The sequence below is a fragment of the Heloderma suspectum genome, chromosome 1 (genome assembly GCF_057233095.1).
Source record: "Heloderma suspectum isolate Gila_16-S chromosome 1, 16-S_ref, whole genome shotgun sequence".
Classification (NCBI taxonomy): domain Eukaryota; kingdom Metazoa; phylum Chordata; class Lepidosauria; order Squamata; family Helodermatidae; genus Heloderma; species Heloderma suspectum.
This window is the reverse complement of record NC_139458.1, coordinates 360,368,074-360,385,470: the sequence shown is the minus strand read 5'-3', so window position 1 is coordinate 360,385,470 and position 17,397 is coordinate 360,368,074. Positions and strand designations below refer to the sequence as shown.

Genomic DNA, 17,397 nt, shown 5'->3' with positions numbered 1-17,397 from the left:
CTTTAGGTCAGGGGCGAAGAACCTCTTTCAGCCTGAGGGCCAAATTACATTTCGGGAAAGCTCTCAGGGGCTGCATTTCAGTGATGGGTAGGACCAAAGGCAAAGGGAGCAGGGCCAAAATACTAAAAATAACTATTTATCTTAGCTTAAAGCTCTTACTGTCAGTAACTAAGACTTAGGAGTGACATTTCAACCTTTTAGAATGGGGGAAAATCCAGAAAACCACCCAAGTATTGGTGGCTGGGAGAAAGGAGTTGGGGAAAGGGTGTGCCTTCTGAGGACCCCTGGAGGGTCAGATTTGGCCACTGGGCATGAGGTTCCCCTGCTCTAAGTTCTTCTCCAAAACTCAAACTGGCTAGAGACATAATACTTTTCAAGTAAAGAGGAATAAAATAATTTGGTTTTAGCTCACAGGGAGCTTGGAATTCTATTTTGTTTTACAATTTTAAGGCTTGAAGATTCAAGAGGACATTGCAAATGCAGGAGTCTTTGGAATGGTAAGAGACCCATTATCAAAGCCCATTACAAATTCAATTTTAAAAAAAGCCAAAGCCACAATGGTTCTCAAGACCACCCACCTTTCATACTGGAACGTCTTGTTTATCAAAGCATGACCAGAGCGGCTGCATTTTACAAAAACAGTTTCCTAACAGAAAACAAGAGTGGTAAGAATTAAAACATATATTATTAAAATCTAAATAAAAAGAACATGTATGCTTAAAGGTTCACCACAAAGAAGGACTATTAAGAACTTCCAAATTGCAAAAGCCATGTAGACATATCCTGTCTTCATTACATGGTTCCACAGTGCTGCAGTCTGGAGTGGTGGGGGTGCAGTGAACTGATCATTTAGGCTGCCACACACAGAGCTGCATGAAATTGGCCCTTCCCTGTATCTCCATCAGAAATATGAATATCAGCTAGACCAGGGGTGGGCAGAAGGTAGTTCAGGATCTATGGTAGATCTCTGGGTGATTTACGGTAGATCAGCAAGGAATTCTAAATTCTAATTGTTTTAACAACAGCAACAACAAAATTACCCCCCGCCCCCACAAATTATACTGCTGGAACGAAGAAAGCTAGGGTAACTAGGAATGGATTTTTGTATGTGGAAGGACGGTGAGATCAGCTCACTTCTGCTGCCCAGAACAAACTGCTGTGTTCCGTAACTGCTCAGAGGCACCAGCTGGTAGACCTTGAGGTTCTAGCAACACAAAGTAGATCACGCAGACTTAATGTCTGGCCTCTCCTGAGCTAGAGAAAAGAATAGGCAGTGCTTTGACTCAGATGAGGGAAGAGGAAATGACACTCAATTCACATGCCACAGTGGTAATTCCTGGATTGTTTAACCCAGGAATTGCCAGGGATGAGCACCTTGTGTAAACCCTTTCAGATATTAAACAACAACCCAGGAACAATCCTACATTGCTAAAGCCATGTAGACATATCCTGTCTTCAATACATGGTACTGCAGTGCTGCAGTCTGGAGGGGTGGGTGTGCAGTGAACTGATCATTTAGGCTGCCACAAACAGAACTGCTACACACCGAACAATCCTGGGTTGTTTCGAGACATCCGAACCTGGAAATCCTGGGTTGTTTAGGGGTTAAACAACCCAGATTTAACCCAACAACAAACCATGGGCAATTGTTGGGTTAACTCTTAAAGCAAGTCGTTGCCATGGCAATAGCCAGCCTCTCATACCCCCAGTATCAGTAGCCAAAACCATCCATATGAAAAAGATTCTAGGGCTTTATCAGGATGAATGAGCTCAAACACTGAAATAAAATACCATGCTTTACTTGCAATAAAAACATAAACCCTTTTTAGACTTTGGAACTGAAGTGATAGTTCTCAAGCCAAGATTTACAAGACTCTAGGGGGTGGGGAGGGGAGATCATTTGGTCCACTAGCAAATTTAAAGACAAAAATCCTTCAATAAACAGACTGAAAATAACTCCTAATTTTATTTACCACAGTCTTTCAACAGCTTTCAGGCCTCCCCAAATCTGAAGTAATTTTGTTCCAATTACGTTGTTTTCAAATCACATGCCATTTAACGTCTTGTAGCAACTGCAGTTCTAAAAAATGCTGAATGTGGACAGGGCTATGCCAGAATTCATCAATGGAATATACCCTGCCTTCTTTCAACAATAAATTAATCCCCATTAAAATTGCATAGTTCTCTGTTAGCAGAGTTGTGGCTACAGTTGGGTTGGCATAGAATGGGTTTCTATGCCAACCCAAGACCTCCATTCTCACGCCTGAGTTTTCCCATGCTTTTCAGGACAAGTGATATCATTTGTTAAGGTTAAATTGATAGTCTTGTGACTCATGCAGTTTCAAGTGGAGTAATGGTGAGATATTGGAGGGTATAGAAAACTGCCAGGAGAAAAAAGGTGGGGAGAATAATTGGTCATAATCTCTTTTGAAGACAGAAATGGAAACAATGGATTTATATTGCAGGACAGATAGATTTAGGCTAAACATTTGGAAGGTACAGATACTACTGTAAAAATCAATAATGGGGGGAAAAATCTCCCTAAGGCGCTTATAGAACACTGGTCAGCAAGAAGCTTTATTGGAGGGTCACTTTAAGAGAGAGGAGTGCGCCAACCTATCAAATGCATCTGCTTATCATGTCCTCTTGCCAAAGAATGATGCTGCTCATCTATCTTATTTATCTAGCTATCCATTATATTTATATCCCACCTTTCTTCAAAGGAGCTCAAGGTGATATTCCCCCCGCCCACACACACTTTATTTATCCTCATAACAGCCCTATGAGATAGGTGAGGCTGCAGGAAAGTGAGCAAGCCAGAGTCACAAAGTAAGCTTCATAGCTAAGTGGGGATTTGAACCAGGTCTCCTCAGTCCTAGTCCAACACTTTAAACATTATCCCCAACTGGCTCTCATCTTTGTTGTTGTTCAGTCGTTCAGTCGTGTCCGACTCTTCGTGACCCCATGGACCATAGCACGCCAGGCCTTCCTGTCCTGCGCTCTCTCCCGGAGCGTGCTCAAGTTCATATTCATTGCATCCGTGATGCTATCTAGCCATCTCATCCTCTGCCGTCCCCTTCTCCTTTTGCCTTCAGTCTTTCCCAGCATCATGGTCTTTTCCAGGGAGTTTTCTCTTCGCATTAGGTGGCCAAAATATTGGAGCTTCACCTTCATTATCTGTCCTTCCAATGAGCACTCAGGGTTGATTTCCTTTAGGATGGACTGATTGGACCTCCTTGCAGTCCAGGGGACTCGTAGGAGTCTTCTCCAGCACCACAGTTCGAAAGCATCAATTCTTCGGCGCTCAGCCTTCCTTATAGTCCAGCTCTCACAGCCATACATTACTACTGGGAAAACCATAGCTTTGATTAGACGGACCTTTGTCGGCAAGGTGATGTCTCTGCTTCTTACTATGCTGTCTAGGTTGGCCATAGCTTTCCTCCCAAGGAGCAAGCGTCTTTTAATTTCATGGCTACAGTCACCGTCTGCGGTGATCTTGGAGCCCAAGAAAGTAAAATCTGTCACTGCTTCCATTTCTTCCCCTTCTATATGCCAGGAAGTGATGGGGCCAGATGCCATGATCTTAGTTTTTTTAATGTTGAGTTTCAAACCAGCTTTTGCACTCTCCTCTTTCACCCTCAACAAGAGGCTCTTGAGATCCTCTTCGCTTTCTGCCATTAGGGTGGTATCGTCTGCATATCGGAGGTTGTTGATAATTCTCCCAGCAATCTTAATTCCGACCTCTGATTCATCCAACCCGGCATTTCTCATGATGTACTCTGCATATAAGTTAAATAAGCAGGGTGACAATATGCAGCCTTGTCGTACTCCTTTCCCAATTTTGAACCACTCGGTTGTTCCATGTCTGGTTCTTACTGTTGCTTCTTGACCCTCGTACAGGTTTCTCAGGAGACAGGTAAGGTGGTCTGGTACTCCCATCACTTTAAGAATTTGCCACAGTTTGTTGTGATCCACACAATCAAAGGCTTTAGCGTAGTCAATGAAGCAGAAATAGACGTTTTTCTGGAATTCTCTTGCTTTCTCCATGATGCAGCGAATGTTGGCGATTTGATCTCTAGTTCCTCTGCCTCTTCGAAACCCAGCTTGTACTTCCGGTAGTTCTCGGTTCGCATACTGCTGAAGCCTAGCTTGTAGGATTTTGAGCATCACCTTGCTGGCATGTGAAATGAGCGCAATTGTGCGGTAGTTTGAACACTCTTTGGCGTTGCCCTTCTTTGGAATTGGAATGTAAACTGACCTTTTCCAGTCTTGTGGCCACTGTTGAGTGTTCCAGATTTGTTGGCATATTGAATGCAGCACTTTAACAGCATCATCTTTTAGGATTTTAAATAGCTCGGCTGGAATACTGTCATCTCCGCTAGCTTTATTGTTACTAATGCTTCCTAAGGCCCACTTGACTTCACTCTCTAGGATGTCCGGCTCAAGTTCAGTGACCGCACTATCATGGCTATCAGGGACATTCAGATCTTTCCTGTATAGTTCTTCTGTGTATTCTTGCCACCTCTTCTTAATCTCATCTGCTTCTGTTAGGTCCCTGCCTTCTTTGTCCTTTATCATGCCCATCTTTGCACGAAACGTTCCCTTGAGATCTCCGATTTTCTTGAAGAGATCTCTAGTCTTTCCCATTCTGTTGTTTTCCTCGATTTCTTTGCATTGTTCACTTAAGAAGGCCTTCTTGTCTCTCCTTGCTATTCTCTGGAACTCTGCATTCAGTTGGGTATATCTTCCCCTTTCTCCCTTGCTTTTCGCTTCCCTTCTTTCGTGAGCTACTTGTAAAGCCTCATCAGACAGCCACTTGGCTTTCTTGCATTTCTTTTTCTTTGGGATGGATTTCGTTGCTGCCTCCTGAACAATGTTACGGACCTCCGTCCATAGTTCCTCAGGCACTCTGTCTATCAGGTCTAATCCCTGAAATCTATTCCTCACCTCCACTGTATATTCATCAGGGATATCATTTAGGTCATACCTGAATGGTTTAGTGGTTTTCCCGACGTTCTTCAATTTAAGCCGAAATTTTGCAAGAAGCAGCTCATGATCTGAGCCACAGTCAGCTCCAGGTCTTGTTTTTACTGACTGTATGGAGCTTCTCCATCTTTGGCTGCAAAGGACATAATCAATCTGATTTCGATATTGACCATCTGGTGATGTCCATGTGTAGAGTCGCCTCTTGTGCTGTTGGAAAAGAGTGTTTGCTATGATCAGCATGTTCTCTTGGCAAAACTCTTATTAGCTTTTGTCCTGCTTCATTTTGTACACCAAGGCCATGCCTGCCTGTTATCCCGGTGATTTCTTGACTTCCTACTTTAGAATTCCAATCCCCTATGATGAAGAGGACGTCTTTTTTTGGTGTTAGTTCTAGAAGGTGTTGTAGGTCTTCATAGAACTGATCAACCTCAGCTTCTTCGGCCTCAGTGGTTGGGGCATAGACTTGAATTACTGTGATGTTGAATGGTTTGCCTTGGATTCGTACTGAGATCATTCTATCATTTTTAAGATTGTACCCCAGTACTGCTTTTCCCACCCTTTTGTTGACTATGAGTGCTACTCCATTTCTTCTAAGGGATTCTTGCCCACAATAGTAGATATGATGGTCACCTGAATTAAATTCGCCCATGCCTGTCCATTTTAGTTCGCTGATTCCCAAGATGTCGATGTTCAATCTTGCCATCTCATGTTTGACCACCTCCAGCTTACCTTGATTCATTGATCTGACATTCCAGGTTCCTAAACAATATTGTTCTTTACAGCATCGGATTTTCTTTTCACCACCAGACACATCCACAGCTGAGTGTCCTTTCGGCTTTGGCCCAGCCGCTTCACTCTTTCTGGCGCTACTTGGAAATACCCTCTGCTCTTCCCCAGTAGTATATTGGACACCTTCCGACCTGAGGGGCTCATCTTCCGGCGTCATCTCTTTTAGCCTTGTAATACGTTCCATGGGGTTTTCTTGGCAAGAATCCTGGAGTGGGTTGCCATTTCCTTCTCCAGTGGACCACATTTTGTCAGAACTCTCTGCCATGACCTGTCCGTCTTGGGTGGCCCTGCACGGCATAGCTTATGGCTTCACTGAGTTACACAAGCCCCTTCGCCACAACAAGGCAGTGATCCATGAAGGGGGGCTCTCATCTACACTCTACTGATTCAGAGAGAAAAGAAGTTAGAGACCTAAACAATATCTATCAAAGGGATGGATTTGGCCTGTGCTAGTTTCTGATCTGTGTCTGAATCAGTTTCTGATTCAGAAACTGTGCTAGTTTCTGATCACTGTTATAGAATATCCTTCCTTAGAGGTTTTAAAGAAAATGTTGGACAGGCATTTGGTAGAAATGTATTTGGTGTAGGACATCCTTCCCCAATCTGGTACCCCCCAGAAGTTTTTGGATTACAACTCCCATCGGACCTAGCCAGCATGGCCAATGGTCATGCTCAATGGGCATTGTAATCCAAGACATTGTAGTCCAAGGAGGGCACCAGTCTGGGGAAGACTTGTGTAGGCTATCATATTTTATTTCAGTAGTTGGTCTAGATTAGTTGAGCTCCGTGACCTCTTTGGATCAAAAAGCAGAATCTTCTGTTTGGTCAGTGTCAAAAACAGGTACGTCAGCACACAAAATTCAAACTATTCTGAAATACAAGCCCCATAACAAACCATTTGTACAGATAATTTCCACACCTTATAGAAAACTCAAGTGATGCAAGCCAAAACAGGGCCACTGAGAGAAGTGGGAGATACTGGCCTCCTTGGTGGAATTCTGAAGTATGCAAAACTGCAAAATGTCTTTTTTTTCAAAACCTAAGGGGGAAATCTGTCCTACACAGCCAAATGAGGACTGTGCATGCTATATTGAGCACCAGTTGGAAAAAAATATAGACTTGCAGCTCAGGAAAAGGAATTATGCCTTCCTCCCTCACTCCCTGGCTTTGAATTTCAAAAATGTCCAACTCTCCCTTTTTGAAGTACTGGACTTTCAGGTGGCATCACTTCAGTTTTTCTTAACTAGCAGTTGTCCATTCCTAGGGAAGTAGCTCTCCAGACCAAGCTGTGGGTGTGGCTCTTCAAGTGCCTCCGAGAAGGATGCTAAGCCCCAGCTTGGATATGTCTAAGGTCTTCTGGTGGATGCCAATTGGTAATTTCCAGGTCTCCTAGCAACAGAAGCCCTGGATGATGGTTGCAGGTGAGGCTCTCCTCCAGCATCTGCCTTGGCAGAAAGTGTCTGTCTGCCCTCTTTCAAGCAACTCTCACCAGCCTGTCTTCCCTCCTTTTGCTCTTCTCACCACCCTCTTCTTCCTGCTCCTTCCCAGGGCTTTATAGCAGCATCTTGGTGAGGTCCAAGTGTTGCTGCCAAGGCTTCACTCCCCCACAGCTGTACTGTGCTATCCTTATCAGCTTGAGCCATCCCCAGGCAGTGCTCCCTTTTAACATTATACTCAGACCTAGCTGCCTCCTGCCTCTCTGCCTGGGTGTTTTTAGCAAAAGAAGGATGACTTGGTCTGGTGAGTCCTGGTGGGCTGTTACAATGGGTTATTAAGCCCATGGGTTGAGGATTGTTTCCCTCCCAAAACAAATTCAAAATAAACACCCCAGTATAAGAAACCTGACAATGCTGCGCTGGACCACAAAGTTATTTAATTACAAAATTTATAATAATTGATGGTACAACTATGCTAAATAGTTTTTCAAAACAGCCATATCAATTATTGACAGTCAGTCAATTTTTCAGTTACAACAATATCAGTTATATCTGGCAGTCAATTTTACAAAAACACTTATAGCAATTATATGTGGCAGTCTACAGATTCCAGGTGTGATTCTGCTTCGACTATGAAAAGTCTTCCTCAGGTACTCCTGTAGACATGACATGTTCTAATAACAATTACAGAAACTGATAATGTTGAGAAATAGTTTTCACTTTCCTGAGTGACTGAATGGTAAAGGCAAAATAGCCCACTAAATCTGCGAGTTGTGAGATAATCCCTGTGATTTTTCCAGCTCACCCTTCTCAATGTTTAGATACTCCCACAACTGGTCACCGGCACACCATGACTGTTTTGGTAAAATTGACTGCCAGATATGACTGATGTTGTGTTTGAAAAATGGACTGTCTGTAACTGATATGGCTATTTTGAAAAACTATTTAGCATAATTGTGCCATCAAGTATTGTAAACGTTGTAAAAAAATAATTTACTGGTCCTGTGCATCATTGTCAGGCTTCTTACACTTGGGAGTGTTTATTTTGAATTTGTGGCTGGGAACCTTGTCTTTTCTGTTCCCTCTCAAACAAGCCCTGCTGCCCAGGTTCAGATGACATCAGAAGTTGCACCTGGGTGGGTAATTAGGCAAATGGCAACTGGCACGTGCCGTGGCTTGTTTAAGTGATCATGCGAACTGGGCCAATATAAGTCAGCTACATATGTACATGTAATACTCATAAAAGGTGGCATTCTGCTACATTTTAAATGCTTCCATAAAAGGAAAATTGGCTACACACCTACACGGTGTAAATAACATGGAGCAGCTGACTAAAAAACCATAGCAGCCAAAAAAATTAAACAGTAAAACCTGGATTAAAGCAACCATCTTAGATCACCATGTCATGCCTTTCAAATTTTCTTTCTTGGTAACAGGCTTAATTAATTCTGGAATGCCATCTGGATTTGCAGCTCAGCTCTCAAGTTCCTCTGGTCTGATGGATTTAAACCAGGTACTTATAATAGACTTGAAAGCAAGGATGTGTTTAACTCTTTATATCCCATATCTCCAGCCTGATCTGCATAGCACACCATCAGAAAAGCAAGTTCAGGTAGATTAATAGGACGACGACAAAAGAAATTCCATTATCAGAGTCTATATGCTATTGCTAGGGCTTGGTCATGTGAATCAGTACACTGAATGCGGGATTTGAACTTTGGACATTCTTGCTCAACTATGGGATGAGTAGGGAATCCTTAGGTAAGTAATCCCCTTGGTCTAGCAGAAAAACCAGAATTAGAATGACCCACTTCACAGTTACTGTGAGGCTAAACAAAGCCTTTTGCTTATGAATATGCTAGAAAATGATTAGTAACATAAATAATCAGAAGCTGGCTTACAGCGACTGAAATAATTTCCTATTCCCAGTCAGGGAAATGAATTAGAAAAAAATATGTCACTGAGTCGACTATATTTGGTTTTTCACAAGCCAAGAAGATTGTAGAGCCACAGCTCTTACGCATCAATGTCAGGGCTGCAATCCAAAGCACACTTAGGGAAGGAGCCAACAGTGTTGGGCCGCTAGTGCTATTTATATTGCACAAGCAGAAACCAACACGTGCACAACATAAATACTACTTGCTAGCACAACAAGTCCCCCAGGAACACCATAGGATCCATTCCGAGGAATAAATACCACTGAACTCAGTGGAACTTACTTCTAAGTAGAACTGTAGAGGATTGCACTGCAAATGACCAAATCAAATCAATTAAAAATCTGGACTCAATCAAAATCTTGTGCCTGATTAATTGCATTTTACACCCATACCAATCTATGGACCAATCTACTGAATGTGTAAGGAGGGCAGAATGGCCATTCATCTCTCCCATCGCCACCCAGGGAGCTGTGTGAGTATGTGGATGGCACCTGTCCTCTTGTAGCAGATGAACTCTGAAATGGTAGCAAGGAGGAAGCACTGGGCGGACAGGCCCACTGGCTTGCCAGCAATCTCACTCCAGCCACCTTCTCTACAGCCAAACCACTGCCACCCCAGTGTCAACTCAGTCCGCCCAAACTCTAACTGGAGCAAAGGGGAGGGGGTGGCAGCAGCAGCTGCATGGGCAGTTGGCAGAGAATGGGCTTTGCATTGTGCCAGTCAAGCAGGTGCGTATCTGTATGCTGCTGGCTGAATCACTAGTCACAGACGGTGGAGAGACATCCAAGTAAGATACCTTGAGAAGGAGCCTCTGATCTCTTAGGGAGAAAGGAGAGAGTGACCCAAGTAAGGGGGGTGTCTTCCCAAGTGATTTGGTGTGAAGTTACAGCAGTCAGAGGATCTTCGTGACAGATGATGTAATCACCAATCTGCTGCCAACCAGCTGCTTCCCTATTGAAAAGCTGCATTGTCTGAAACGCCTTTTACTCCAACTTTTTTACTGAAAGCGGCTCCCTGGTGGTTTTGCCACAGTGTGCCATGTCCCTCCTGCATTAAATCCTGGGCATACCTCTGTGACCTGGCAGTGATGTAGTCAAGGGGGCAGGGTGCCCCTTTCCCTCTTGTTTCCCCAACTGAAATAGTTTTTCCCATATTCCCCCCCTTCTGTGCATGTTTACTCATAAGTAAGAAATAAATCTCCCCCCCCCCCCCCGACCCACCTCGGCTAGACAGCCAAAATCGGTCATCACTAATGCTGGGCAGCCAGAGCATAGAGGAGAAGATCCCCTCCATGCTCCGCCCGCCCACCCAGCTTTGGATAGTTGGTCACCTCCGAGTTCAGAGGCAGCTGACTATCCCCATTGGATTGAGCCCTTGCTTCTCCATGAAATGACTATCTCAGTGCTGTGCTTCTTTGAAGTTCTATAGTTTCTCTGTTGTTATGTAAAGTCACAGTAGCGATCGTTCGAGATCAAGGGAGCTTACCTCATTGCAAGCAGGGAGTAGGAGAAAGGGGAGATAGAAAGGGGGGATTGGAAGCAATAATTCTGTGGCAGAGTGCTGGAATGGGGCGAAATTGGGGGGCCGGGCTGCTCTCATGAGAAGCCTTCAGATGCTGCACTCCAGAATCAGGGATTTTGGCTTCTCAAGGCAAAAGTGCACACATTGGGGAAAACATGGGGAGATAATGTAGCAGCAGGAGGGAGCCTTCAGAATTGTGAATTAGTTTTTCTCCATTCATAATAATGTAGCAGGGGGAGCCTGGATGGGGGGGGGGGGCGAACAAGCCTCTCTCATTGGTTGAGCAGCTCCTGCCAGTCTGATGATGTTCAGTTCTACTCCCCCCCTCCCCGGAAGTATGTTCCTTTCAAGTGCTGTGTGACCCCTGAAAACTGCATTGTAAAGGTACTGTACACTCGGCTTTTCTTGCTTTATGTGTCCCTGATGGACCAAAGCCGATTCCATGAAAATCTGGGTAATCCTCCAATGCACTTGTCATTCTGTTGTTGTGAAGCTCCCCACAAGGTGACAAAGAGGAGAAAATGGAACAGAAAAGAGAAAAAAAGATGGGGAAGAATAAAATGGAGAGACAGAAAACTGACATAGCAAAGGAAGACCAGTTGCTTGGGGCACCACACAGTTTCTATCACGCCCTGCTTGTGGGTTTCATGGAATAAGGATGTACGGGAATTTTGTTTCAAGTTCACAAAATACTCAGAAATGCCCCATTCACAACCCCAAATGCAAACAGGAGCACACGTTCTCTGAAAATCTTTGCAAGTTCCTGATCTTTTGTTTATGTTCGAAAAATGAGCAACTTAAAAAAATACGCAACTTTTAAAACGCACAACTTAAAGTGCTTTCTTTAGTCAATTGGGGGAAAGTACACACCTTTGAAAAATGTGCATTTCTTCCATTTGAACAAACTGAAGAAACAGGTCTCAAATGAGAATGGGAGTGAGCTGAACTGAGCTCTGAAGTAAAGGTTGAAGAATTTCAGCAAGCTTAAGCATCTGTGGTTCTCCCATCCCTACCATGGAAGCATCCAACTTGCCACTATTGAGATGCTGTCCCATATGCAACTCTGCTGTGGCCCACCAAAGCAATTCTTCTGTCCTTCAACAGCCATGACAGCAAGATTTCTTTAACTCAGCAACAGCTCTAACCAAAGTGCACTGCATAGCACGAGGACAGGTATGAGATGAAACACCTTTTAGTGACTGAATGTGCTATAAGACAGGAGAAAATCAAAGCCATTTTGGCTTCAAAGAAGGGCTGAGGCAGCTTTCAGGGCAACAGAAGAAAGAAAAGGGGATGCCCCGGGGAAGCGAGGACATCACAGTCTGCTCATTCCTTTCCTACAAGGGAGCCGGCCCTCTAACCTGTTCCTGCTTTGGAATGTAAGAATTATTGAGTATACTCACGTCATTGGCTGCACACACCACTTTTTCAGAAAAGCTTCTCTGCCTTTTAAAGACAAAATACATTAAAGAATTCAGTAAGAATTTTTTTTAAATTACATAAACTATGACAGAAGACCCAAAGCGTTAACTGCACAAGTGTCCAAGAAACTTCACTGATTTTTTCATGGCTCAGTGGCACCCATAACACAGGGTAAAGTGTGTGACCCCTGCTTCTCCCTGTGGAAGCTATACTTCTGGTGCAAATGGAAGCTTCAGATGGGATTTTTGTTAGGACTGCAGCATGGGAATAAAGGGTTAAAACATATTTCCCCCTCTCTATTGTCTTGCTCAATCTTCTCCTCCATGGCTGCTATTTATTACCCTTTTTAAAAAACAAAAACATACAGGTCCGAAGTATGCATTTAAAATAAAGTGCAGTTCTAGCAAAAGTACCAGCAACTCGGGCAGCATGAAGAATAGCATGCTGTATTAAATAAGATGAGAAGAGAGGATGTGTGGCTGTATTTGTGTGGGCCTGCCTGTTTAAAGAGAAAGCTAGGCTAAGAAATGTATGGTTCAGCTTGGGAAGGACCACCTATGCCTTTTAATTTGGCGGTGGCTGCAACACATTAAGGGAAATGCAGGTTTAGATGTTTGGTGTGGCACTGACTAATCTGCTCTGCACTGCAATTTTGCAGGTAAATGTATAGCTACTTGGAGGGTCTTGAAAAGCAATCTCGGTCCTTGGGGGCATAAAAAGCCTAGATAATACTGTTTTCCTCTTGGTTATAATTACTTTTCTAATTACAGCAATATTATAGCCCCCTGTAAAGCCTTAGCAACTAGACATTAAGATATCCTCCTTAAACACATACACAACCAAACATAAATGGACACTTGTAGCTTTCTGGGATTGATTTCTCTTCATCAGGATTGATTATAGCAGGCCTTAGATTATAAAGTAGCAGCAAAGCTCACCCTTCTTGCAACTACCTAGGTTGTCCTCTAGATACATGACACATGGTGACAGAGTGTTAAAGGTAATAAAACCCAAATGTTAGGAGGGCTTGATGGGCAGCATAACACAAACACAAACATTCAGTACAATCATCTAGAAAGGATTGTCTGCCTTCAATATCACTTTTGTGGCTGTCTTTCCTGTATCAATATTGTTAGGATGCACATTTATACCCATCCACATAGATTAATTGTGAAGATAACTGCTCTTACTTGCATCAAAGCAAGAATTATCACTGGCGGCCTGGAAATGATTCTGTTCACCCCTGAAACTGTTTCCTGTGGCCTGCCGAACTTGGAGTATGGGCAGGATTATGCAAGGAAGAAAGTGCCTCAGCTTTCTCCTCTGTCCTCACATCATCCTCTAATCTGAGCAAGCACAAGATCTGTCTAGCTCAGAGTAAACAAAGGGAGGATGAAGAGGCACTTCCATCCTCACTGAAACTGATCAGAAGAGAAACACAAAGGCATGTCTGATTCTGCCTTGTCGTCCCCTGTACTCCGATCTTAGGAGGGACTAACCAGTCCTCCTGGTCTAGGATGCTGAAAAGTAATAAACAGAGACACTAATAAGTATCGTTCCCTCTAATATAAAATTCAGGTTGCTGAGTGCCAACAGCATTGGAACCAAAGTGGTTTCACTGAGAAAGAGGGAGGTATTAGTATGCTTGGATGAACCCCCAACGTATGGAAAAGTACAAACTTAAAAAAAGGGGACAACTCCCCTCCTCAAATAATCCAATCCAATGAGGACTTAGCATGCTCAGTGGCCTCCAGGAACCATGGAATATTGAGTGTCAGTTGGAAAAGAATAATGGAAAACTGGGGATGGGGGGAAGAGTGAACTGGCTTGCTTGATCCCCTTCCAGGTTCCAGCCAGCCAGATATGCATAGAAGATATGCATGTCTGGCTGGCTGGAATACTGCATAGGAGCACTCCTGTTAGAGAGTGAGGCTATACTGCAAAAAAGAGAGAAAAATTGCAGGTCCCACTTGTAATCTATTAATAGTAAAATGGGAGGCGCTTTCACAGTATGCAAAAACATGGAATCTAAACAATATTTTTATGCAGAAGGAGAACAATTAATATGCATATATACCCTGCCCTTCAAATACATTACCAGGAAGGCTTACTATAAAATATTTAATAAATAGTTTTATTAAATAAAATATTTAATATATTCAAATAAAACAGATCAACAAAAAGTAAAAACCTTGGGAAAATAAAAATATTCATGAAATAAATTACCTGTCTTCTATGACTGGCTCTCCAGGAGCAGTATCAAATGGTAACAATGGACGGATCCTGCAGTGTACTCTGATATTGCCCCTTAGTTCCTGGGGACACAACACAGAAATATAGTTAGAAGGTTAAAAAATAACAGGACGTACAAGGGCATCTTACAGCAGTCTTCCCCAGCCTGGTACACTCCAGATGTTTTGGACTTCAACTCCCATCAGCCCCAGTCAACATGGCCAATGGTAAGGAATGATGAGAGTTGTAGTCCAAAACATCTGGAGGGCACCAAGTTGGGGAAGGCTGCCTTACAGTCTGATACTAAACACATTTACTTGGCAGTAACCCCCATGGATTTTAACTGAAGACCAAACCATTTATTCTAAAGCATCCTCAATCAGATCAGTAGAGGCAGGTAAGAAGTAGGAGATGGCAGTCTTGGAGCTTAAGAAAATATTCTCCAATTCAATTATTGTCATACCATACTATCACCAGTGTTCCTTGCTGATTATGTTCTCCAGAAAGAGAAATATGCCTCCAGTATGAGCAAAGTTGTATGCACTCTACAAGTGCTCTCCAGAGGTGGAAAGATTGGTACAAGGTAGATAATTCAACATCCTGAGAATCTCCGCTTTCATTTTTAAAAAAGAGCGAGCACGTTTCCAGTATTTCAAGCCTATGCCAATAGAACTGAAAATGTGCGGGTGATACCTCTTGAACTCCCAGAAGCTGACAGGGCATGGGCTTCATGGTCCTGATACCTCTTAGCATTTACTATCTATGACTAGAAAAACCAGAATTCTGCAAATAATCAAGCTTGCTTGAACGTATGTAATTTATCCTAGTTACAGAATTCAGCTTTCTCTGGAACAGACAGAATTTTAACTATGGAGTTTCGTAAGAAATATAAAGGGCAATGGTTGGAGCATTGCTGGCATGCAGATGGTGTTCAGTTTCCAATGGCTTTGATGACAGTCCAGTGCAAGCACCACTAAAATGAGATGAACACCACAGCTGAGTGGGTGGCACCTTCTAACTGTATCTCTAGGGTGCACCTCGTTAAGACTTTACTCTAAACTGCAGTACAGTGCAGAGTTTAATAGGTAATACATCCAGCAAGAGTTCATTCGCCACAATTTAAGGGGCCAACATTAAATATCTTGTGGGATTTTTTGGATGAGTGCAGGTAAAGCACTTGTTATTAATAATCAGCCAGCCTACAAAAGGCACATTTGGAAAAGCAAAAGGGAAAGAAATCCTTACAGATAATAGCTAACAAAGGTAAGCATTTAAAATAAATGCTATAGATCTTAAAGATCCAATCTCACTTGAATTACAACTACTTGATTCCACAGATTGAACACAAGTCTGATTACAATGGCTGGAAAGTTAGGGGATACAGAGGTGGACTAAGGAAAATATGTGCTGAAATCCTACTCTGGGATTAAAAAAGAAAAGTATGTGTGTGGGGCGGGAGATGGTAATTTAATGAGGTAGTGATTCAATAATCATGAGGTAAAATTGAAAGCGGGAGATAAAAGAGCAACTAAATTCAATCTAGGTTTAGCCCACAACAGCCTTCAGTATCTTCATACCAAACCAGACTGGCACCAGTTCTGATCAGCTGATCCAAGATAGTGAAAGACCATAAGGTTTGTACTTAGTGTAATCACACTGAACTGATTCAAAGAAAGGTAGCATGGTGCACTGGAAAGCTGATACGCTAATGAAAATCAATATACTACACAATATATACAGCCAGAACATACTTAATAATAGTGCCAAATCCTAATATTGAAGTGAATTGGGGTGCTCCGGTGCTATCCGAAACAAATCAGACCAGTATTGAGGCGCTCCAAAGAGAAGCAGGTCACTGACAAAGCGCCTCGGTCCTCCTCGCTGATTCAGAGCTATTCTGATGCCTTCTGAAGCCCAGACAGTCTCCAAAATGTATCAACTTGAGAAAGCTCAGGGAGGGGGAGAGGAGGAGGGGGGGGAAGGCGAGAGGAGTGAGTTTTGGCAAATGGCAACTCGAGTTGCCAAATTAGGGCTGAACGTACCCAAGCAGTCTCCAATCAGTGACAGTGGTGGAGGAGGTAGGGGGGAATACTGGACATATTGGAGAAAAAAGCCTGCATTTGTTCATTGCGAGAGAAAGATCTGGTGGTTACTGGAGAGAGCTCTGAATTTATCTGGTTAGATCTGTGGCATGTGTGTGTGTGTGTTGGACTCTTTCCCACTCTTTCTTTGTAGCTTTCTGGCTAGATCCATTTAAAAAACAATTTTTTTTTAAAGTACTTTACTTGTTCTTGGCTCCCCCCCCATGCCCTTCTCAATTCCTGTATTCCTTCCCTTCTCATTTTTGAACTCTCTTTTCCTTAAAAAAATAAAATATAAACTCTTTTCTTTGCTTGTAGGTAGTTCTGTATTTGCTTTTCTTTTGCATGTGTGTGCGTGCTTCTGCTGTGTCCAAGCAAAGCACTACACACGTCCACATTTCAAAATACAGGAGGCAAAGCACTACATCTATTATTTAAATAATACTCCATTGTGTGGCAAAGCAAGCAAGCCCAATATGAGGCATCTTCAGGGTCTTGAATCCATTGCAGATTTCTCCAACATCCCTATTATTACAATCAAACAGAGTACTTGAGAGACAGTGAGAAGGAAGTTATATGGATTTAGAAAAGATGGAACTAGGCCCATTAAGTTAACCAGATTTTAGAAATCCAGCAAATTTTGACCACAGGGCAGTTGCACGAATCAACCATCTCTTAAGTCCAAGATGGCAAATTGGCAATCCACAGCCTAGATGCCAACTTTATCTGGCTCCAGATTACTAAATTTAGTAGTATTAGGGGAGAGGGGTTATTTGCACTTCAAAGAAACCTACAGCAGAGATTAGGGTAGCGACCTCCTATTCACTGCTTGTCAAGAAGGAGGGTAGTAGAAGCTGAAGACATGAGGGCTGCTTGGGTTGTCACATACGAAGTAGCCACCTGGAAGCTGATTGTTTTTTTGGCCGTTTCTCAGCCCAGCAGCTCAAGGCCACACTCTGCTCTGGCTAATTGGGAAAGTGTTAACAGCTGTGT

General features: G+C 43.0%; 1 protein-coding gene across 4 annotated transcripts in view; it reads right to left on the bottom strand.

Annotated features, from left to right (window-relative positions):
* Positions 1 to 17,397, bottom strand: part of KIF25 (kinesin family member 25) — a 59,444-nt gene that overhangs the window by 26,834 nt on the left and 15,213 nt on the right. For all 4 annotated transcript variants that reach the window (XM_084832093.1, XM_084832103.1, XM_084832097.1 and 1 more), the window contains 3 exons: positions 14,318 to 14,406; positions 12,073 to 12,115; positions 579 to 646 (listed from right to left, as the gene is read on the bottom strand). In XM_084832093.1, coding sequence (XP_084688219.1) covers positions 579 to 646; positions 12,073 to 12,115; positions 14,318 to 14,406 — 200 coding nt within the window. The remainder of the gene's footprint in view (positions 1 to 578; positions 647 to 12,072; positions 12,116 to 14,317; positions 14,407 to 17,397) is intronic.